Raw genomic sequence first — 24,555 nt, 5'->3', positions numbered from 1 at the left:
TTCCTCTCAGCGGGAGATATGAGGCGAGGCTTAAGGTTAACTCAAGTGCGCGAGTTCTCTAACAAAAAGGCCCCGGATGATCCGGGTACTTACTGAATCTGGGGGTGCTCCATTTTGGCTTCATGCACCTCGAGCAACTTTCATAGGAATGAACGGTATAAATTCAGTTAATTAAATATCAAAACATTTTGTAACAAATCTTAGTTTAAAAATCCCATAGCTTATTTCCATAACAAGATTGAAATATACCCTTCATATTACCTCTTACTATAAGCACTCTGAGGCTTCTGTTTTAAGGGATGAGCTGCAACACATTTTGTAACAGAATTAAGTAAACCTACGGAGAGCTGTGAAGTATGCTGTTTGTTTTCGTAAAGCATATTCAAGTATAACTAACTCTAACCCTAGGAGACAATATACCTCACCACTAGTGAGGGGTGTTTTTCTGTATGTGACCCTCAGTGGACACCCCTGCTTTAACGGATAGCTAATGCATTGTAGCTAAGTTTTTTCACAACTGTTTGGCATGTTGTAGATATGTGTATCGGCTGGTTCTCTGGAGGAGTGTAGAAGAATGGTTGGGGAAATATACGCTTTTGCTGGTGAAATGCTGTATTGGCAGAACCATAGAATGTTTCAGTTACAAAATACTATGATGACAAGACTTAGGTTTAATTGTTAAATCTTACATAAACACTTTAAACTTTTGTTTTGAAAAGTGCTTTTTAAATAATAATATTTCACTGTTGCTATGTATTATTAGCATTAGCACCTCCTGCAGATGGTAAGGCTGCAGCAGCTCTAAGTGCAGGGCTCTACACTAAGTCTTTGAACAAATCCCATTTTTATCTTGCCTACACTGCATTGTATTGTACAGCCATCATCAATATATATCATACAGAATCAAATGTTATTTTTTTATCTGTAACACCATTTGAATCTTTTCACATTGTTCACAGTAATTAAGTCACACACACAAAATCCATACAGTTTGATTTGACTTTATTGAAGCTTATAGAGCACACAGCAAATACAGCAGACCAGGGAAATCCCCACAAATAAATGAAACATGTAGTACCCATGAACATTTCAATGGCAAAACTGTGTTTTTTACCATAGTACCCAGTGTAAGAAACCAAACCCAGCTGAGCATAATGTTATGTAGTAAGTATAGTAATATCACTCCTTATATTTATTCCAGTACCACAATATTGACTATATGCATTAGCAAATAAATACATTTGTTGAGTAATCATAGATGAAGTAATGCTAATTGGAAGCACAATTAAAAAAAACAAGGAGATTGTTAAAACAGAGATGACGCTGACGAAATCTTGTCATGTTTGCATTCACTTGTTCTTGCCCGACACCATAACACCAAACTCCTGGATGGTCATTTCTTTGTTCATGTACTGCTGAAGCTGGCGATCTGTGATATGGCCGAGACGCAACGCATCATCGATGGAGAACTTTTTCCCTGATTTTCTGTCGTGCAGAACCGAGGATTCTCCTTTGGGGCCCTTCACTGAGATCTCCTCCCAGTCACACTCCTGGCTCTGCAGGTTGACAAACATCTTCCAGTCAATCAGCCCTAGTTTGTAGGCCTCCTCCGGTCGCATCTCTTTGTTTGTCTCTGGGTCGATGATCACAATAGACCTACGGAGATGGCTCTCCCTCTGTTCTTTCTTCTGTCTCACTGCCACCAGGTTCTTCTGAAGCCTCTCAATCTCCTGATCCTTCTGTGTGGTAATGCCTCTGAGCTCTGCTAGTTCTCTCTGTAGTGAATCAAGCCTCAACTCCAGGTTCCTTCCATCATCCCTTGGTGCAGACTCTGTGATAAGCCTAGTCTCTTTGCTGGTGATATCGATCTCTGAGCGAATCTTGCGGATCTCATTCTGGAGCCTTTGGTTTTCTTGTTGCATACGACTGCTTTCATCCCGGATGTAGTGCAGTTCTTGCGAAGATTTGGTGCTTGAGAACTCCATTTCAGAGAGCCTAGAAGTGAGGGTGGCAAACTCCAGGTCGAGATCTCTCCTTCTTCTTTTCTCCTCTTCCAAAGTCCTCTTTAGGTTCTCAATCTCAATCTCAGCCTCTGGGTCCCTTTCTACTTGGACTTTCTCAGTGCGGACAACTCTTTCTTTCACATCCACCTTCTCCAGGGTGATCTGCTGCTGGATGAGGATATTCAGCTCTTTCTCAAGCAGAGTGCGCTTGTGCTTCTCTTCATCAAGCTGTAGTCTGAGGATTGAGTGTTCTTTCTCCTGTTGGGGATCCTGCTGCAAGACTACCTTCTGTTTGACAGTCACCTTCTCACGGTTCTCTTTGTCCCGGATCTCCAGCTCAGTAAGTGTGACACGAAGTCTTTGAATCTCCAATTCTGCATCACGCCTTGCCCTACGCTCGCGTTCCAGCTCTTCCAGTTGCATATCCAGATCAGCCTTTTGTCTCTGCAGTTGGTAGAGCTCAGTTTTCAGGCTGTCCTTTTGTTTCTGCTCATTGTTGATGTTTTGTAAGAAGCCGTCGCACTCTGATCTAAGGATAGGATCTTCTTCCATCTTGACCACTTCATGCTGAACAACCTTTTCACGGACCTGAGACAGATCAATTTTCCTAAGTCTGATCTTTTCTTCTTGAGCTGATCGTTCTCCCTCAAGTTCAAGGCGTTTCTGCTGTTCATCAGCCAGTTTCCTTTTGAGAGTCTCAATTTCCTCCTTAGTCTTAGGGTCTTCTCTGTACTGCAGCACTTCATTGACCACCTCCTTGGTCTGCACTTGGGGTTTGGTGTCCTTCCATCTTTGAATTTCATCACGAAGTTGGCGGATTTCCATCTCAGATTTCTCAGTCTGGTGGGTCTTATCTACAATTTCATTGCGAAGTCTCTCCAGTTCCCGTTCAGTCTGCGGGTCTGTCTTGTATTTGATGACTTCTTTGATGATCTCTTTGACCTCCACTTGAGGTCCTCGGGTACTCAGCATGGTATGCTCATCACGCAGGGTTCTTAGCTGGAGCTCTGAATCCCTATAGCGCCTCTGTTGCTCTACAAGTTCAAGCCGCAGATTTGCCACCTCATTCTCAGCCTTGGGATCTGGGCGGACGATCTCTCGAACTTTCTCCTGAATAACAACCTTAGACTTCTCCTCCTCTAGGCTGGTAATTTTTCTCTGGAGATCAGCCTTTTCGCGCTGTGATGATCTTCGTTTGGCCTTCTCGTCTTCATACTGCTTTCTGAGGTTTTCTACCTCCCGTTCAAAGGCGAGATCTTTCTCTACTTTCAGAACCTCTTTGATGGAAATCTTTTCCTCAGCCATTGATTTCTCTTTCTCCATCCTTCTGAGCTTCTCCTGAAGAAACTGCAGTTCATCCTCCAGCTGCTTCCTGCCATCTGTTGCCTTTTGCTTCCTGTCCAGTAGCACCCGGTACTCTGTCTCAAGCTGGGGATCATTTTGGACTTTGATCACCTCCTCTTCAGTGATTACCTCCTGTTCCTTGTTCTTCTCCTCAGCCAGGAGTACCACCTGCTTTTGAATCAGAATCAGCTCATTGTCCTTTGACAACTTGTTCCTTTTTAGCTCATCCAGTTCCTCCCGAAGCTTGCGCATCTCCTCCTCTTGACCACGATCTCTCTCTATACGCAGGACCTCCTTGACGGTGTACTGCTGTGCCCCTTCTTTGAGTTCTGTATCAAGGCCACGCAGCTTCAACTTCAGTACCTCAAGGTCATTCTCCAGGACATGGGTAGTGCGGCGCTCCTCTGAGAGTTTCTGCTGGACCTTGTGGACTTCCTCATCAAGCTGCGGGTCAGGAACCTTTTTGATCAGCTCCCTCTTGACAATTGTGTCTTGGGGCTTCTGTCCTTCAAGGACATATATGTCTGTCTGGATAGTCTCAATTTCTCTCTCTAGCTGCTCCCTCCTCTGGATTTCATCATCCAACTGCTTTTTGATTCTCCATGGCTCTTCTCCCGGGGCAGCAGCATTGACTGCCTTGACATTTGTAGGCTGGATCATAGAGATCTCAGGTTGCTATGGAGGGAAAATAATTACTTGTTGTCATTCTTTTTAATGTTATTTATGTTATGATTACAATTTGAAAGTTATCATGAATACTATTATTATTATGATTGTCAATATTGTTAGAATATTTTACCTGGTTGAGAAGACTTTGAGTGAACTCCAGATTGAGAAGCTTCTGCTTGTTCACAGCATTCACCTCAGTGAACTTGGCCTCAATAGCAGCTTCCTGTGAACAACATGGAAAGCACTGACAGTGAACACTTGGTGGTTCACAACCTTTGGGAACTTAAAGGTTAAATACAATATATACTGTAGATATATACTTATGTGTGGAGCGTTTTTCAAGATTTATCTAGTTGCACCTTGGGAAATGTAGAATCACATGTTTCTTGGACATGCTAGGGTCAGGATATCTCTAATGCTTTCATTATTTGAATATTTCTCTCACTAAACTGTTCTTTTGGTGAGGGGTGGGGGTGCTGTTACTAAGCAATACTAAATGTAAAGTACCCCTATAAATGTGTGTGAGTGGATTCACTGGCTAATCTATCCTCAGAAAGAACAAACACAGCTGTGATTTACTTCTTTACACATGCTCATGCATGGATGAAGAAGACAGGGACAGAATGTTTGTCTTCACTGTGTACTGTAAAATACTTGCTCATGTCACTGCAGTAACCTAACCAAGATTTTCTGAGTGATTTGACAGTGACCTATCTGGTGGTGTGCCTCACCTCTGCCTTGACTGTCAGTCCAGGGGATTCCAGTCTGTTCCTCTTGTATGTCTGAGGGACAAGTCCATCCTCAAGGTCAAGGATGGATCTGAACTTCTCAGTGTCATTCTCGTAGTCCTACAAACACAAATAAATAAACCATCAGTTAACATCATCTTTTTGTATTTCCGTAAGTCAAATGTAGTGATGTGGTGGTTAAACATATCTCACTTTGATAGCTTGTTGGTAGAGCTGGGCGTTTTTGGACACGTTGTTCAAGTCAGAATCTTTTCTCGCAATATCAGAGAGCAAGTTCTGTAGAAGACAGGAGTTGTTATACACAGCAGCACTGACATAACATATCTCTTCACCAGGAAATGTCTACAACTGAAAAAACTGAAATGTTGACATTAATTAAATGTAGTATGTACTTAACTGTATTAGGTTAGTCCAAAGCAATAATATTAAGTTTACATAAGAAATATTAGTTCAACTTAATATTATTGCTTTCAACTAACCTAATACAGTTGTGTGAAATTTGTTGACATAATACATTTAATTTAAGTCAATGTTTCAGTTATTTCAGTGGGTGAATCTCCCTGTTGCTCATTACTCTCACCCTCTGATTCTTCAGCTTGGTCTCCACTTGACTCGGGTCATCAGTTTCACGGGGCTCGTAGTTTGGGACACGAGAGAGCCAGTTGTTCAGATTGTCATAATCATTGCGGTAATTGTTGTAAGACATCTTGGCTCTCTGCAAGCTCTGAGACCTGCGACACACAGCATAAGAGATTATGATGCAGATCGTACGTATGAGTCTATGACATGCATTCATTTGATGCTCAGCATTCCTTCAAATAATTATTGCTGCACAGATCTTTGTGAACTTCTGCTCTGACCCTCTCACCTGGTGTCGGTCTGCCTGATGAGATTGTTGTACCGCTTGTTGAGCTTCTGGACGTCCGCCTCCTGCCTCTCGATGTCAGGGCAGTGCTCTTGGAATTTAGTTGCCATGGTGTCACAGCTGCTTTTGGCCAGGCGCAGGCTCTGCTCCGTCTCAGCGATCACTGACCTCTTGGTCCGCAGGTCTGATGCAATATCCTAGCAGAGTAGCAAGGCCGTATAAATACACACAGTAATATGTTCTTCAGGAAACACAAGCCAGTGATGGGCCAATGGCAGCATAGGAGAGTGTGAAGGCTTTGTTCCTTTCCTTAAAGTTTCTTCAAATTGACCACTTGTTAAATCTTTGAATTGTGTGCAATTATTCCAAATATCTTTTTCTGTGAATTTGGAGATAAATGTACCATTTTGTACTTGTATATATGAAGGACATGGCAGGGTGCACTTGTTAGAAGGCCCTGGGGAAAAATGGCCTGGCCCTATGTATCTTATGTGACAATAAATGTGTGTCAATGTCATCAGGTACAGTGAGAGATTACAATCTAAATTATAATAATATTTCAGTTATATTTATTTATAATTAGTTTGTTACATTGGTTTTTAGGGGGGACTGGATCAATAGCATTGTAAAGGATCTAAGCCAACCTTATGCAGGATCCATTCGAGTTGTAATATTATATAATAGAGCGCGAAGACAGTTGCCCGCTTTGCTTATTGATACTCCATCTCTGGCAAGGGACCATAATCCATGGGCCACAGTTATGAAAAACAAAGACCTGCTTCACAGTGCGTGGCTTCATAACACCGCTAGTGATCAAAGACTTGTGATTTGTTCATTTCATTTAAAAGTGGGATCTCATTGTAATATGATCCAAAGTCTAAAAGAGGCATCTTACCCCAAGTTCCCGCTGAGTTTTCTCCAGAGAGGAGATATCAGATGGAGCCACCTCCTCCCTGGCCAGCTTGTTCTCGTAGCTGGACAGCAGAGTCTTTCCGTTTTGAAGGGAAGTCTCCAGCTGGTTGGAATTTTTCAGTCTGAAATATAGGTAAGTTGCACAAAATATTAAGTATACAGTTGTTTGATTGATCACATTTCTAGGTGTTTCATGAACTTGAGGCTCACAACAATCCCAACCACAGGAGACGAGACACATACTTCTCCTGAGAGCACTGCAGAAGCTGCTCGATGTTGGAGTACTTCTTGTTGGCTTCGTCCACCTTGCTGTGAAGTTGAGGAGCGCTGGCACAGGATGGGTTGGACACCAGGAAGCTCTTTGACTCCTGCACTTTAGAGGACTTCTCTGGTTCGATCTTACTGACAGCAGCAGCGATATCCTGGAGGGAAATGTCTTGGATTTAGTGATTTGAAATGCACTCATTCCCTCTGTAAGCTTTTTGAGCTGAATTGAGAAAGTACGCATGTGGAGAGGATCACATTACCCTCATATCCTGCAGGCGGTCAGCGCTGTCCTGCAGGGGCCTGGTCTGCTCCAGTGGGGGGCGAACACGAGTATGAATGGCCTTCTCCTGTTTGTCCAGGTCACTCACCACTTTGTCCAGACCGGCCATCAGCTGGCGGCACTGCTGCTCCTGCTTATCTGAGGACACACACAGGCACACACATGGTGAGGGACAGATTTTGTATGCAGGAGAACATACGAAGCCTTTGTCTGACACATGGTGCATTACAGGAATAACAATCCCTCACTGGGAAGGAAATCTGAAAGTGCACGTGTAAATACTATACTTACAGTAAGTAAACATTTGAGGTACTTGTACTTTACTTTACTTGAGTTTTTTAATTTCGTACGATTATATCTTCTCTCCTGCATTTTGGAAGCTGTTTTTTGTACTTTTTACTTCATTCATTTTACAAGTTTATTTACTAATGACTTAAATTATGATTATGACACATAATACTCGTTTAAAATATAATGATTTGCAATAGATTAAACCACCCAACAACATATTTAAGTAAATAAAACCATGATTTGTTAACAGAAAATGAATTGGCAGCAATTTTGCTCAGAAGTTTTTTTGTTCAGAAATATTTCACAGTTGAGCTTCTTAGATTTGCTGCTTTTGCTTTAACATATTTAAAACATTCTCGATATATTTACTGATGTAAACCAGTTAGCAGATCTCAGCAATTCACTTCTTGAGAAATGTATTATTAATGCTAACGCAACACTACTAGTTCTAAAATCTAACCCATCACTGTGTTATTTATTATGTTTCTGGCTGGAACTTAATTCTCTTTAAAAAGTTACAAAAAACTAAAAGCTTCAAGTTGTCAAGGGGAGTCATTTATATACAAATGATTAACCTGCTTGGCTGCTGCTGTTAGCTTCTCAATCTTAAATATCAAACAACCCCAAACCTGTGGCTATGTGGATGGTTAAGCATAATTTAATAATATAAACAGTAAAAGAACAGTGTCAAATTAAATAATAAAGATTTTGAAATTAGAGTTGACACAGGGATCATCTTGAAGACAAAGCAAATAATTAAAGTCATGACAAAGTCCAGCGATACATAAGTTGCTTGAGTTGAAAGACTTTACAGACTGCAGCTTTCCTAGAAGCTGCAATCCATCAGCAGTGGATGTGTTCTGTACCTGTGGTGCCGGTCCCGCTCGCCTTCTTCAGCTCATCGAAGCGTTTGGTCAGAGTTGTTTTGCTGCCCGACATCCTCTGCTTCACACTCTTCTGCTGGCTGGCCAGGCTGCAGACACACAACACACACACTGTTATAGCCTCAGAGGATATAAAGGAGTGTGTCATCCAGTGAGTGTTGTTTATACACACTCACTTGTCAGAGATTGCCACTGCCTCTGGGTCAGTGGGGGGGATCATGAAGCATACGGCGGGGGCTGTGAGCTGATGTCCAGCAGCGTCCTTCACGTCCCATTTGGCCCCGTTGTTCCGGAGCAGAGTGTACCTCTCCCCGCGCAGAATCGCCGCCTGTACACATCCAACAATTATAATCTGTCCTCTGCTACTGGATATAAATATAGCATATAGATATAGATATAGTTTAAACAATCACAGTCAACACAGCTTTGATATCATCATCGTTTGAAGATTATCAATTTCTTTTCATAAAATATTCTTTCATTTTTTATATTTTTGAGCTCGGGCGTAAAAAGCCTTGGTGTGCACACTTTACTGGAAAAGAAAATATTTGGAATTCACTGATATATAATCTGAACTGAAATAAAACCCTCTAAAAGATATGTTCAATATCAACAAACATTCAAAAAAGACTATATTGAGTAATATAAATGAATTACGTTAGTGAAGTAATATAAGATATTGAAACACAAACACACATTCTATATAATCCTTGCTTTTTTATATTTTAAGATTAGCTTTAAAAAAGAAAAAGCCATCTCCACAAGTAATATGCGAGCGTGTAAAATTATTCAAGTGTTTTGTTTTTTTGACATGCCTTTACTTTTGTAAATCAAAGCCTTAGAAACCTGACAAAATGGATTTATGTTTTAAGAAGAATTCGGTGAGGTCAAACAGCCTCCTCTGCTACAGTAAGCTGCAGAGCTCCGGAGGCTCTACAGTCGGAGAGAAGACTTCTTTAAATCCCCTGTTCTGATCTTCACGGGTTTCAATAAGATACTCAGAGTCTCAGCCTGGGCTCTCTTCTGAGGGGATTTGAATATTTAACATTAAAAGTCCAATAAAAGTTGCAGGCCTAGTGCTAAAGAACAGCTCAACAAAGAGTAAGTGCTTAGTCATGAAGCCGGTAACGTCCTGTCATTGTAGCACTAATACCCAGTGACGGAGGAAAAAAGATAAGATGAGCTGTTTAGAGTTGAAAAAGGGGTCACAGAAGCATGGAAGAGCAAAAAGCTAATAAAGATGAAGGAAATTGTGTAATAATGTTATAATGTAAATTTACGGGCACATTATTCAGTATTCTGATTCTGAATAATAAGCTAAATGCTTCCGAAGAGGAATTCAAAAGAAGGAATAAAATGCTGTTTTAAATTGGTACGAGGTAATAGCAAACATCCAAATCACTTCTCTCTGGTTTCAGATGGTAAAAAATGTTATCTATATTCCTAATGCAGACCATGAGTTCTCCCACTTAAAATCTGGATGAACGCAAAAAAATGGCAACTCAGACTAAAAGATACTTAGCACCAGCTTCCAACAACACACTACTTACATCATCTGTGTCGTACTCGCACAGAGCCTCAACAGGTAACATCTTCGGGGGGGTCTCCCGACGGTACTTCAGAGGCAAAACCTGCAGGCTGCGCTTCTGAAGAACCTTCACCCGGTCATCGAAGTGGTCCATGGCCTTAGCTTGGTCCTGCACACACAAATAAACAAATATTTAAAATACATCTAGAATCAAAGGACATATCACAGCAGGATCTGGAAAAGTAGTCCATGCTTTTATCTTCAGTAGACTGCAGCTGATTCAGAATGCTGTGGCTTGAGTCCTCACTAACACTGAGAGAGTGGGTCACATCACTCCAGTTCTGAGGTCTGTACACTGGCTTCCTGTCTGTCAAAGAACTGATATGAGAATATATTTCTGATCTTTAGCAGAAGGTTTTTTTAATAATTTCAGCTAACCCAGGGTACTCTTTTTTTGTGCCTTTCTTATTCTTTTTAACTTGTTAAATTGAATGGCCCTTTAACTGTATTCAAATGGCCTTCTCGATGCGTTATTTGCACTTTGTCTCAATGCTTTTATCTTTTTATGTGGAGCACCTTGAATGGCCCTGTAGCTGAAGCTGCTGCATGAGTACTCCTGCCTTATGATAGCAGATACTCACATCCAGCTCTCTGATCAGACCCTCCATCTGATACACGTCCTTGAACTCTGGGTTGTACTTTTGGCTGAGCTCCGTGTCCATCCTCTTCAGCAGGTCCTGAGTGTCCCTCGCCTCCTTATGGTACTGCATGCACACAAAAAAACTGATGAGCTTTACCTGTTTGTGTATGTGTGTGTGTGTGTGTAAGTGTGTGTGTGTGTGTGTGTGTGTGTGTCACCTTGTGGTACTCGTCCATGTGTTTGAGGTGGTTCTCCTCACAGATGAGCAGGTTCAGGTACTCTTTCCAGTCAGCGTGCACGGCCTCCGTATGAGCCTGAAAACAAGAATGTGAGTAAGCATGTGATAAGTAAACTTTAACTGAACACTAATATGGGATAAACACTCAGTCCAAAAGCATACAAGTGAAAAATAGATGTTCGCTGTATGTAAAGACATCAGTTTGGTGAGGTATTTCCAATATTAACAAGGGCTGTTCCAATGTTCTCTGGGCCAGGAGAGAAAGGGCTTGATCCCCCTTTTATCTTTGGAGTAAACCAGCGGTTTGGAAGTCACACCCCACTCGTAAATCTCCACCACCCCTCCCAAAAAACACAAAAACATTACTGAATTCTGTGACTCCTAATATCATTGTTTGACTTTAGTTTGAGGGACACAGCGGTGTACCCATGGATGTACAGAAGATAACTATGGTAAACATAAATACTAATGACTCTTTTTATACTTATCGTTTCGAAGCAGACGTTTATTTGTTAATTTCAAAGGGGAATATATTATGGAGGTTTCTTTAAATATGTAAATCATATAAGTTTGTTCAGAATTGAGTTATGACTCAGAGAATGGGTGGTTTAAGCGCCTTAATCTCATCCAGGAGCTGTGTGCCACACACACTGCTCTACCTGCTGACTGGTGAGCAGTCCAATCAGCAGCTGAACTAGAATCACCCCTAATGCACCTGTCCCTGAACCTCCCTCCCTCGGCATCCTCACAGTTGGAACTCCTCTCATTTGACCTTGTAGGCAGCTTAAGGTCACATGGCCTACAACACCTCGATGAGACTTTAAGTCTGAGTGCCTCTGAACATATAAAAAGAACAGTCCAAGAAAACTGACTTATACCAGCATACTGGGAATAAAAGGGAAGCATTCAGAATACGGAGGTAACTGTGACTGTACTCGATGAGTTCTTGCTGTGTAGAGGCTATAACAGCTCCTTCCGTATTCAGATGGCACTGGAAGATGAAGCGTGGCTTGGTCTTTCAGCATGACAATTGTACCAAGAAGTTCACCTGTGCGCAGGCAACAAGAGTGGCTAAACAGGTAAAGTTCATTTGTTAGTGTGTTATCTGGTACAGTGTGTAGCCAGTCTCGTATGCTGGGTTGTGCAACCCGCAGCTACCTCATACTGCTCTGGCGAGGCGGGTTAATCCAGGTTGGTGTCGCTCCACGAGGGATCTCTCCCGGCCTGCTGTCCACATACAGTCGTAGGTGCAGCGCGCATGTATCCGAGGTCAGCAGGTTGCGCTGACGGTTGCATGGAATGGCCAGACAGGTGTGAGGGCGGAAACTTGAGAGCTTACCACCACACATTCAGATTCCCTGCATGTATAGCCTAACAACATTCAATTAAAAATATGAATAATTTTAGTCAATATTGACAACATAAGTAAGCCACAAGTGTCAACCTTTGTTTAAAATAGAAATCTAGACCTGTACTGAGGATGAAATCCATAATGTCAGTGTTTCAGAACAGTTTGTCATAAGTTTTTATAAATCTCGTCAATGTCATATTTGACAGTCAAGATGAAGAACATAGTGAGTCGTCTTTGATGACTTTTGATATGGAGACAGAAACTTCCCAAGTGTGTGTGGTGTTATTTATTTACAGTAGTTTGGCGACTTCACTGGAGCTGTGACGTATCTGCAGGAACACGGAAAAGGATACTGTTAATAATGTTTGTAATGCTTTAGTAGACTCAGTACGTTCCAAAATGAATAATATGCACGTATAATAGTCCACACTCAACACTAATGTTTGGTAACCAACAGTTTGAGTTTATACTACCTGTTTTTATATGTTCAAATGTTAAGTAAAGAAAACAAAAACAGAGGGAATATAAAAAAAATGAAATTAAAAAAGTGTTTCTATTATGATAATTTAAGGCAAAGGTATCTTTTATGATGCTTTCTTATTCTTTTTTAACTTGTTAAATTGAATGGCCCTTTAACTGTATTCAAATGGCCTTCTCGATGCATTATTTGCACTTTGTCTCAATGCTTTTATCTTTTTATGTGGAGCACCTTGAATGGCCCTGTAGCTGGAAGCTGCTGCATGAGTACTCCTGCCTTATGATAGCAGATACTCACATCCAGCTCTCTGATCAGACCCTCCATCTGATACACGTCCTTGAACTCTGGGTTGTACTTTTGGCTGAGCTCCGTGTCCATCCTCTTCAGCAGGTCCTGAGTGTCCCTCGCCTCCTTATGGTACTGCATGCACACAAAAAAACTGATGAGCTTTACCTGTTTGTGTATGTGTGTGTGTGTGTATGTGTGTGTGTGTGTGTGTGTGTGTGTGTGTGTGTGTGTGTGTGTGTGTCACCTTGTGGTACTCGTCCATGTGTTTGAGGTGGTTCTCCTCACAGATGAGCAGGTTCAGGTACTCTTTCCAGTCAGCGTGCACGGCCTCCGTATGAGCCTGAAAACAAGAATGTGAGTAAGCATGTGATAAGTAAACTTTAACTGAACACTAATATGGGATAAACACTCAGTCCAAAAGCATACAAGTGAAAAATAGATGTTCGCTGTATGTAAAGACATCAGTTTGGTGAGTATTTCCAATATTAACAAGGGCTGTTCCAATGTTCTCTGGGCCAGGAGAGAAAGGGCTTGATCCCCCTTTTATCTTTGGAGTAAACCAGCGGTTTGGAAGTCACACCCCACTCGTAAATCTCCACCACCCCTCCCAAAAAACACAAAAACATTACTGAATTCTGTGACTCCTAATATCATTGTTTGACTTTAGTTTGAGGACACAGCGGTGTACCCATGGATGTACAGAAGATAACTATGGTAAACATAAATACTAATGACTCTTTTTATACTTATCGTTTCGAAGCAGACGTTTATTTGTTAATTTCAAAGGGAATATATTATGGAGGTTTCTTTAAAATATGTAAATCATATAAGTTTGTTCAGAATTGAGTTATGACTCAGAGAATGGGTGGTTTAAGCGCCTTAATCTCATCCAGGAGCTGTGTGCCACACACACTGCTCTACCTGCTGACTGGTGAGCAGTCCAATCAGCAGCTGAACTAGAATCACCCCTAATGCACCTGTCCCTGAACCTCCCTCCCTCGGCATCCTCACAGTTGGAACTCCTCTCATTTGACCTTGTAGCAGCTTAAGGTCACATGGCCTACAACACCTCGATGAGACTTTAAGTCTGAGTGCCTCTGAACATATAAAAAAGAACAGTCCAAGAAAACTGACTTATACCAGCATACTGGGAATAAAAGGGAAGCATTCAGAATACGGATGGTTATACTGGTGAGCCTGTACCTCGATGACGTTCTTCGCTGGATGGTCAGAGGCTATCAGCTTCTCTCCGTCTTCATTCATTCTGGTGATGGTGGCCTCTTTGGACTCAAGACATTTACCAATGAAGTTCTGTTGGGAAGACACAGATAGGTAAACAGAGGATCACATGTTTCATTTGTTAGTGTGTTATCTGTGTACAGTGTGTAGCTAGCTGTTATGCTTGGGTTGTGCCCATCCCGCAGCTACCTCATACTGCCTCTGGCGGGCTGGGTAATCCAGGTTGGTGTCGCTCCAGTCGTAGTGGATCCTCTCCTCGGCCTGCTGGTCCATCCAGTACAGCTCGTTGGTGCAGCGCTGCATGTAGTCCCGTAGGCTCAGCAGGTTGCGCTGACGGTTGCTGGAACTGGCCTGACAGAGGGAGGGTGGAACTTCAGAGCTACCACCACACATTCAGATTCCCTGCATGCTATAGCGCTAAGCTAACACATTCAAATTAAAAATATATATAATTTTATGTCAATATTGAACAACATAAGTAGAGCTACGTTTTATGGAAGTTAGTTCAAAGCAAAAACAACTAAAACAAGTAAATATTACTTTTAAATCATTTTAAAATTGGACATTGTCACATGGAAACCTCTAGCTGTAGACATCCTTCACATTTCTAAAATGTTTTAGTTTGTAGAAGACTTAGCCGACACTCTTTCATCTGCAGAGCTGCAGCAGTGTTAAATACAATCTTTAAAACATGGGACTAACGGGTGAACTAAACTAAAACAGGTAAACTATGAACTTAGCTGGGAGAACTTTTACGAACCCTGAAGCTGTTTTTAATACATGTATGCAATGTGGTTTAATATTTACCATACAGGACTGCTAATGTTCTATGATGTTCCTATTTTAAACAAAGGTGGTCAACCTTTGTTTAAAATAGGAACATCATAGAACCTGTACTGAGGATGTAAACCATTAGATAGCTCAGTGATGTTCAGAACAGTTTGTCACTAAAGTTTTTAGTAGAATCTCGTCAAATGTCAAACTTTTGACACAGGCAGGAGAAGAGACATTAGGTGAGTCGTTTTGTGATGGGACGTTTTGTACTGGAGAGACAGAAACTCCCCCAGTGTGTGTGTGTGTGTGTGTTATTTATTTACCAGTAGTTTGGCGTACTTCATCTGGAGGCTGCTGACGTATTCCTGCAGGAACACAGGAAAAAGGGACTACTGTTTAATAATGTGTTGCTAATGCTATTAGTTAGCATTACAGTACGTTTCCAAAATGTAATAAATAATGCAAACGTATAATATCCACCTCAAACTATATTTTTTTGATTAACCAACATTTGATTATTACTACTACCTGTTTTATATATGTTCAAATAGTAATAAAAGTAATGTAGAAAAAACAAAAAACAGAGGGAATATAAAAAAAAAAAAATGAAATTAAAAAATGTGTTCTATTATGAATAAATGTAATGGTCAAAATGTATCCTGTGTAACTGAGTTCTTCTTGGGGTTTAAGGTTGTACCTTGTCTCCGCCGGTGGAGATGTGAGGAGCCAGAGCCTCCACCTCGCTGTGGAAGATGTTGTGTTCCTCCACCTCGTTCTCCACAGACGGCAGGTCCTGGCCAAAGCCCTTGTTGTTCAGGTTGTCCTGAACAGGGGGACAGAACCGCACGTTAGTCCATCTGTCACTAGTATAGTCGGGCTAATACTGAAATTAACTTTTTTCAATAATGTTTAAATTGTAAAGTGTCCAGATACACTGTATAACAAGCTGTATTTACTCTACTCGATTATACGCTCAAAGATATGGTATATTAACAGCATCAACTACTGATGAGTGATCTGTATGGACATCATGCTTCCTACCAGCTTCTCATCTATCATGTTGCCCCAGTTGATGCTGGGCATGCCCTCAGTGCGGGTCAGGTGGTAGATGCGGTCAGTGGTCCTCCTTCAGCTTCATCACCTTCTCTCTCAGCTGCCTCATGCTGAACACACATAAAACTCATGTTAGCACAGCTTTATATTTTCTATATACTTGACTGAAAGACCAAACATTTCCTCTATCCATCACGTACAACCAGGAAAACCCCCATAAGAAGCTGGTATGGGGAGCCTGCACTACGATGACTCAGCATGATGTACATTTAGACTGACAGCAGTCTTCTGATGTTTTGCTCACACACAATTCTATTTCCATTCAGATATTACTGTAACTTCTCAAATAGTTGTTTAATCCAAGAAATAAACAGGCCTTCATATCTCATTTTTACACTCAATTCAAAGGTAACTCATTTACAGTATTTCTTTTGCTGTTCAGAAAATCATCAATAAAACATTTCTATTTATTATTCCCTCTTTGCTACTAGAAGAGTTTTAATGTGAAACATCTGTGCAGGAAGAGATGGATTTTGTTGGCATTAGCTAACATGAATGTCTTTTATTTACAGTTGAAGTTTAGATCTATTTATTTAACCGTGCAATAGTCATATCATTCAGGATTTATACGGCATTACATTTGGAGCGGTAATGTGGTTTCCATCATGAATATATATATCAGTACTTATATACAGATTTTTATGTATTCATTGTTGTTATATATTGTGTTCATTTCACTTAGCTTCATATGTTAACATTGATATTCTCCTTTTTGTATTTGTATTTGTCTTTGTGTTTATTTCTTTATTTTGAGTGGTTAAATAGAGTGCAGATCAAGATACTGATTTTTAATGTCACATAGTACCAGGCTCGGGGAGTAACAGATTACATGTAACGGGGCTAGCTAATCAGGATACAAACAAAAAGGCAACTGTATTCCCTTACAGTTACATAAAGAAATATGTAATCAGATTAGTGGTACTTTAAACAAAAATGGGATTATTAGCAGGATTACAATGTTATCATTTGTTTTCTAATAAAGAATGATATATTCTAGGTAGAATTTTCTTTTTGCTTGATAAGAAACAACTGGTAATTTATTTTCTCTTGTTTGTATTTGCATGGCATTGGATATTGAGGAAATCCAAAAGTAACGTAAGTAATCAGGTTACATTACTTTTCTATTGTGATAGTCAGATAAGGTTACTGATACCTTTGTTTACAGGTAATTAGTCATTGTAACGGATTACATTTTTAAAGTAACCCTCCCCCTGCGTGGGACAGTGTAGTTTTTAGGCACGGGGAGTTGTACTCACTCCTTCTCTATCATCTCGGCCTGCGGGTGCTGAAGGCGCTTGGTGTTGACGGCGTCGTCTTCCAGGCTGTTGAGCAGCTCCAGAGACGCCAGGATTCTCTTGTTGGTGTCATCTTGATACAGAGGCTGCTTCCCCTCATTGATCTTACTCACATCCTGCACACACACACACACACACACACACACACACACACACACACACACACACACACACACACACACACACACACACACACACACACACACACACACACACACACACACACACACACACACACACACACACACACACACACACACACACACACACACACACACACACACACACACACACACACACACACACACACACACACACACACACACACACACACACACACACACACAGGATGTAAGAAAGTCCATCAGGTACAGTATATCCTGTTTGTGTCCATGTGAACACATCAGAAGCAAATTACACACAAAGTGAAAACGTTTTTCAGTCTGAAGTTGCATATTTCCCTGCTTTTTAGCTTGTGAAGAAATATAAAAGGTAATTTGTATGATAAGGGGTTGACAGACACATCAATAAGATATGGCTAATAGCTAGCCAAACTAGCTAACAGTCTGCTGTAGTGTAACATGTGTCTCTGTTTGCTAAGGTGTGACTTATTTTACCGTCTTTTCTTACTGTTCCAGTCAAAGAGAGCTGGTTCTCTGGCACCGCTTGGTCATTATATCCTCTAAAATGTGCGCTAAAGGCCATGGTAAATGTTTTCATTGGAAATCCTCTGTGTTTGTGTGTGTGTGTGTGTGTGTGTGTGTGTGTGTGTGTGTGTGTGTGTGTGTGTGTGTGTGTGTGTGTGTGTGTGTGTGTGTGTGTGTGTGTGTGTGTGTGTGTGTCTGTGAGTGTGTGAGTGTTACCAGATATCTGAGGAAGACTTTGCTATCACACTGTACCTTGTTGAGGTTCTGCTCGATTTCATAGCTGTTCTTCTCCACTTTGTCAGCATTCTTCTGCAGCTTTTCGATCAAAGCGCTCAGTTCTGTGGACGGAGCGCTGCAGGACAAACACAGAGCATGTTTCACCAACTGTTCACACACTCACCATCATCAGACACACTAGTTCTGTTGTTTGGACTAAAGTTCCAGTCAATTAAGTTGCTAAACTAGCCAAAATTAAAACAAAAAATGTAATTAAAACTTTCATGAATAACAAATAAAGGTGAGGTTCCATGATATTTAATGAAAAAATAAAACAAACTACTTCTTAAGAAAGACCAGAGCACAGGAGTGTTTGTAGGTTATGTTCTTGGAATAAACAACCACCATAGGTGTTAAAGATTTGTTCCAAATGACTCATTAGAGTTTGTCCCAGCCGCCAATGTTATCTACTTTTATAGCTGTTAATGACTTTATGAGTCACAGTTTGACTTCTTTGGAGCCCGGCCCTCATCTCAGATTAGCATGACAGTCACTGTGTCTGCTGCTCTGTGAGTTAAATGAAACACTGCCTGGTGGCTGAGGACGCTAGCAGACACACCGGTTTCCTCAGGGTAAAAACCAGCTGAGCAGGTTCTATTCTCATATCATGCAGCAGACATGAATCATCCTTCAGTGTAATGGTGCTATAGTGCACGCTGAAGTGTGTATCATGGTGACTGTCAAAGGGAGTGTAGAGGGTTCATATGGAGCACTGTGAGATCACCTTTACAACTGTTGAGTGGATTTCTTTAGCTGGAGTCTAGAGTCAGACATACATGCCTAGCCTTTTTTATTGGCTGACTTCATTATCACAGATAGATGGTCTCTGAATGGATATCAACTTAAAAGTTCAGAAATTGCAATTAAGAAATAACACAAATACATTCAAAGTCATATAAGAAACAGTGTGTCCATTTCACAGTTTGTCCACCAGAGAGCACTGTCAAATGTCACTCCGTACACCTGTGTCAACTCTTTACCAAACTAACATGTTGTGTTAATAGCAGACATATTGTTATCAGACTCTTTGGACATCATTGGTGGCAATATATATTTATCAGTTCAAGAATCATATTTAATCCTTCAAAACGTTGTATATTCTCCATGCATTGCTTTTTGTCAATAGTGTTACAGATGAACATTATGCAAGCAAATACTATACTAGTTATTGTCCTCAAAACATGCAATTGGTGTGTGTGTGTGTGTGTGTGTGTGTGTGTGTGTGTGTGTGTGTGTGTGTGTGTCGGTGGGACCAAAAACAGACCATGTCTGTCACCTTAAAGCCACCAACCATCTCCTCGCACACACACACACACACACACACACACACACACACACACACACACACACACACACACACACACACACACACACACACACACACACACACACACACACACACACACACACACACACACACACACACACACCCCCATTCATCATCTGTACACACATTGCATGTCGTCTGCTGCACACGGGTCCCTGACTTTAATGTGAAAGCTCCTGCTGGGCTCACATTAAATTAAACTAAAGACTGTCAGAACAAGTTTGAACCAGTATAGTGAGGAGTTCTGCAGAAGGAGCTGGCAGTTTGTTTTGGAATGAAAAAAACCCTGAGGAGTGTTTGTGTCACGTTACAACAGCTCATCATGATCTCTCTGAAAGCCTCACAGCAGCGCTCCGCATGTCTACATCACATGTTTTCTGATTGCAACTACTAGACTCTGGAGTGTGAGCATAAATAAACATCAGCTGGCTGTTAAGAGCGGGAAAATTATATGCATAGTTGTCAATACAATTTTCTTGTATGTTTAGAATGATTAAAACCACTGGTTTGTACAGAGCACGTGTAGAAAAAACCCAGATATGTTTGTTCTAAAATTGAGAACAGATGTAAACTAATCCTGCCGTTGTCGTTTAAATGTTTAGGAATCCAGCTGAATGTGTCCAACACCAACAGCCTTATATTACATAACTGAAAGAGTTTTCTTGAATGCAAGATTACTGCTCCTGAACACAACATAACAATAATTGACCTACTATACAACACATGTTGTTAACAGTTTCCAGGGAGGCTCATTGGCATTTACTCATGTTTGGAGTTTTCGTTGTTTCTGGGAAGGAACTGGCACTGGAGCGTTAGCTTGAGCAACACAACTCAGATGTTCCCACAGGGGAACGGTTAAATTAGAAGCAGAGAGCACAGCCCTCAGAGGGCGTGGAGGGCTGCTGTCACACAGTGTCACAGTATCCCCATCCTGCTCAACTCCCCAACCATAGCACGGCTGAAACATGGCCAGATTATAAAACAACAGGCCCCAGGGGCACATATTGTAGTTTTAATGTGTCTTTCTGGTTGTTGCCAGCCTCTTTGGGAATCATGTTACTCTTAATGTTTTTGCATCTTTTCGATATTGTTTTGTGCCTCTTTGAGGACCTTTCATGTGTCTTTGAGGTTGTTTATGTCTGTTTGTGTCTGCTTTCCATCTGTTTGTCCCTATGTTCATTTGTTGATATATTACTTTTCTATGCAGCACAGAGGCCTGTTGGAGTCTCTGAACTGAGCCCTATAGGCCATCCAAAGCAGAGGAAGTTGATTCCAAACCTAACAGTGCCTCCGGACTTCCTGGCATCGTTTTATTCTTCTCTTACCACCTTACAACAAGAATAAACCGTAACAGGCCTAAGCTAACCTTTCCCTTTATTATTGTTTGGATGCAGACGAAGGCTCTAATCCCCAGCTCCCAGGTTTCAGCGACCTTGCCACGGTCAGATTTCAGGCTCGAACTTGAATCTGTCATTAGCCTGGCACGGCCTGAAAGCCTGTCAGATACCTGAGATCCCAGCCTTCATGCACCAAATACAAACTGAATAAGAAGAGGGTGGAGCTGCATTATTCAGACTCCACCCCTGTGTGTGTGTGTGTGTGTGTGTGTGTGTGTGTGTGTGTGTGTGTGTGTGTGTGTGTGTGTGTGTGTGTGTGTGTGTGTGTGTGTGTGTGTGTGTGTGTGTGTGTGTGTGTGTGTATGGCTAGCTGACAGTGAGAAGGTGTTCAGCAGGAAATATAATGATGACCTATCTTTAATGCATCCTTTTTGTCTCATGGCCTGATGAGTGGAAACCAATGCAAGCTACAAAATGCAATTACATGGTTTGGTATGGACTTTTATAACTAAGTGCCTGGTACATAAAGATCATATTTCTTTTTACTTTCTACATTAGTATGCCTCTCACCCCCATCACTGTTTTGTTGTAAAAGAAGAATACATGAAGTGTAAGTGTAAAACTACTTGCACTTACGAGGAATGTACCTACCATAAAACAGTACAATTCTTTAAATAAATGAGATTCCATTTCATAGCCAGGTACAAAGACTCTGAGTTTTATGGCAGGAGATAGGGCATTCCTGTCCTCTCACAGGTGGGTGTGTCAGTGAGAGGAACACACCTTGCACTGAGAACCATCTGAGAGGTAGATTAGTTGATCTTTTGGAACTTGACACTGTCAATGACTTGTTTGTAAGACCCCTATCCCCCTATTACCTGCTGAGTGACAGGAGCATTACGCTCTGTACTTTCTCCAAAGGCATTCCTCCTTACAGAGAGCTGGTAGGACATTTGTTCAAATTGCAAGTGAATGATTTAATAAACCCATTCAGCCTCAATATGCACTATATTTTTCCAGGGTAAGAAACTAAACTGATTTCCCCTCACATCTGAAGCCCAGAGAAAGGTACAGGGAGCAGAGGTGGAAAGTAATTAAGTACACTTACTCAAGTACTGTACTTAAGTAAAACGTTGAGGTCCTAGAACTTTACTCGAGTATTTCCATTTGGTGCTACTTCATACTTCTACCCCACTATAATTCAGAGGTAAATGGTGTACTTTTACTCCACTACATGTATTTAATCCCTTTAGTTACTTTACAGATCTGGATTAATGATGGTAAATATAACCAGCCCTTAAATCAGACTTTAGTTCACCTGGAGTAAATTCAGCAGCTACCCTGCAGTATACAAAGCCATTCAAACTAGCTGCACCTTTACCAGCTCTGAGAACACTTTAATGATCAATAATTATAAAACAGATCAGAGATATTATTCTGAAATGGACCAATCACACAATGACTACTTTTACTGTCGCTACTTTAAGTACATTTAGATGAGAGTACTTTCTACTTTCACTGGAGGAACATTTAGAATGCAGGACTTTTACTGTGACAGAGTATTCCTACACTCTGGTACTTCTACTTTTACTCAAGAACAAGACCTGAGTACTTCTACTTTTACTCAAGTACAACATCTGAGTACTTCTCCACCTCTGACAGGGCCTGGGCTTGGTGCAGGTGGGAGAGGCTGCAGGCAGTTCCTCACATTTTCTCTCTGAGGAGGAGCGAATACTTATCAAACCAGTTACTACAACTTTACTGCAGCCTGTCCACCACACCCTCCCTGAGTTAAAAAGCACACATTATGCAATCTGATCTACAACCTCGTATTTCTGTCCAAAGACACATTATCATTAGGCAATCATTATCAAAAAACACATTGAGTGGATTAATCGATCCACAGTCGTGCAGAGGGGATTTCACTTGGCCAAAAGTCAGCAGCAGTCTGAGGCAGAGGGGGAACGCCTCATTCTCTTCATTTCCAGCCTGCACCATACTCTGTTAAAATATACTAAACTACAATGACGGCATTTGTCACTATGGCTTAAATACCATTTCAGTTATTTTGTGAATCAATGGGAAAGTATGTTTAATGCGGCAGGTGTGTCATAAATTATTGATATCTTCATTTGATTTATTACCTTACTTTTCACTTCTTTTTTAATAGCAGAACTACGTGATTCAGTGAGACGTTTGTACACAACCTTAGCTGAAGGATTTCTTCGTAATGTTTCTCCATTAAATCTCACAGCCTTGAGGATTAGGTAAATTAGTACAGCCAGATATTTGTGTGACTACCGCAAAGCAAGGTCACTTTTAAGGATTTTAAATGAAGTTTGCAGCAAAGGTACAACGGCACGGCTCCGCGGGATTAAATCCTCCGCAGGTCGGTAAAGTAGACCCTGACTCACCTGGTCTGTGGCTGCGTGATCGCGGTGGTCTTGCTCTTTCTGCTCTTGAACATGTTGACAGGTCACCTGTCAGAGGCTTCCGAAGAAAAAACAATCCAAAAGCACAGGTGAACCTCAGCGGTGTGTGTCTGTATGTGTGCTCTGCTTTCTCCGCTGCTATATGTGTGGTGTGTCAGATGTGTCCGCAGCCTTCTCAGTGTCAGAACCTCCCTCCCACAGAAACTGCACTGAGCCTTCACTTTTGGTTTACACACACACACACACACACACACACACACACACACACACACACACACACACACACACACACACACACACACACACACAGGGGACAGGTGGGGCCACAGTCGGCCCCGCCCCTCAGCTTGCCCCACAGGTATTTACAGCTAAACACTTAGCTATGGTGGAAAGTCACCAAGTGCTCAGGTATTTTACTTAAGTTCTACTTTAACAAACTTGTATTTTACTAGTATTTATATTTAATGCTACTTTACTACATTTCAGATATCATTTGTTTTACTCCACTACATTTTTTTACTCTCACAGTGACTCGTTACTCTGTACATATAAAAACACATTTATGCTGATAGGGTGCACTGAAAAGCTGCAACGTTGATATTAATGAAATGTATCACGTCAGCAAATTTCACATGTCTGTATTAGGTCAGTTGAAAGTAATAATATTGAATTTTTTTATTTATTTAAACTTAATAGTTTTACTTTCAACTGACCTAATACTGTAATGTCAAATGTGTTGACATATTACATTTAATAAGTAAATGTTTCAGTCTTATCATTGTATTGCAGTACTTTATTATTAATCAACACAGTATTTCTAGTATCTGAATTCCTCAACATTGACAAACTACAATACTTAAATGTGTACATGTTACATGTATTTTACTTTTGATACTTTAAGTCAAAGTCAAAGTCCACTTTATTGTCAAAGTTTCCACATGTGTTATACATACAGAAAATTGAAATACCGTTTCTGGCAGTCCCACAGTGCAAATATAAAAGAACATATACATAAAAAGATAAGAGCCTAGAAAAAAAAAAGAAGGGGGGGGGGGGTAAAAAGGGGGTATACAAAAAAAAAACGAAGTAATATATACATATGTTAGACACAATCAACACAGTTTGACGGTAGTGCAAGTAGTTCTTTAGTGCAAAAAAATACTTTGTGCAAAGTACATTTTCAGTAGCAGCAGAGAATAGAAAGGGACTGGTGATGGATGAGGGACAGGTGTGTGAGGGAGGGGGATTAATGTCCAGGTACATTTCCATTGAGGCTGTGGGGAAAGGTGGGTGGGACGGAGGGCGGAGAGGTCAGGGGAGAGATGGGA

The 24,555-nt window shown here is 41.1% G+C and overlaps 1 protein-coding gene across 1 annotated transcript; it reads right to left on the bottom strand.

Moving 5' to 3' along the window:
* Nucleotides 1-985: 985 nt before the first annotated feature.
* ppl (periplakin) lies at nt 986-23,437 on the bottom strand. Its single transcript, XM_063903908.1, is given in 23 exon segments — nt 986-4,022; nt 4,147-4,239; nt 4,748-4,864; nt 4,958-5,041; nt 5,346-5,496; nt 5,634-5,827; nt 6,526-6,664; nt 6,786-6,964; nt 7,070-7,227; nt 8,247-8,353; nt 8,441-8,592; nt 9,815-9,961; nt 12,797-12,919; nt 13,032-13,127; nt 13,991-14,098; nt 14,216-14,377; nt 15,124-15,165; nt 15,498-15,623; nt 15,842-15,916; nt 15,918-15,963; nt 17,170-17,324; nt 18,108-18,207; nt 23,210-23,437. Coding segments are annotated over 23 exon segments (5,280 nt in total). The 5' UTR covers nt 23,263-23,437; the 3' UTR covers nt 986-1,349.
* Between the last annotated feature and the right edge of the window lie 1,118 nt (nt 23,438-24,555).

Source organism: Eleginops maclovinus, chromosome 16, assembly GCF_036324505.1.
Source record: "Eleginops maclovinus isolate JMC-PN-2008 ecotype Puerto Natales chromosome 16, JC_Emac_rtc_rv5, whole genome shotgun sequence".
NCBI lineage: Eukaryota > Metazoa > Chordata > Actinopteri > Perciformes > Eleginopidae > Eleginops > Eleginops maclovinus.
The sequence above is the reverse complement of the archived record's forward strand: the minus strand, read 5'-3'. Positions and strand labels throughout refer to the sequence as shown.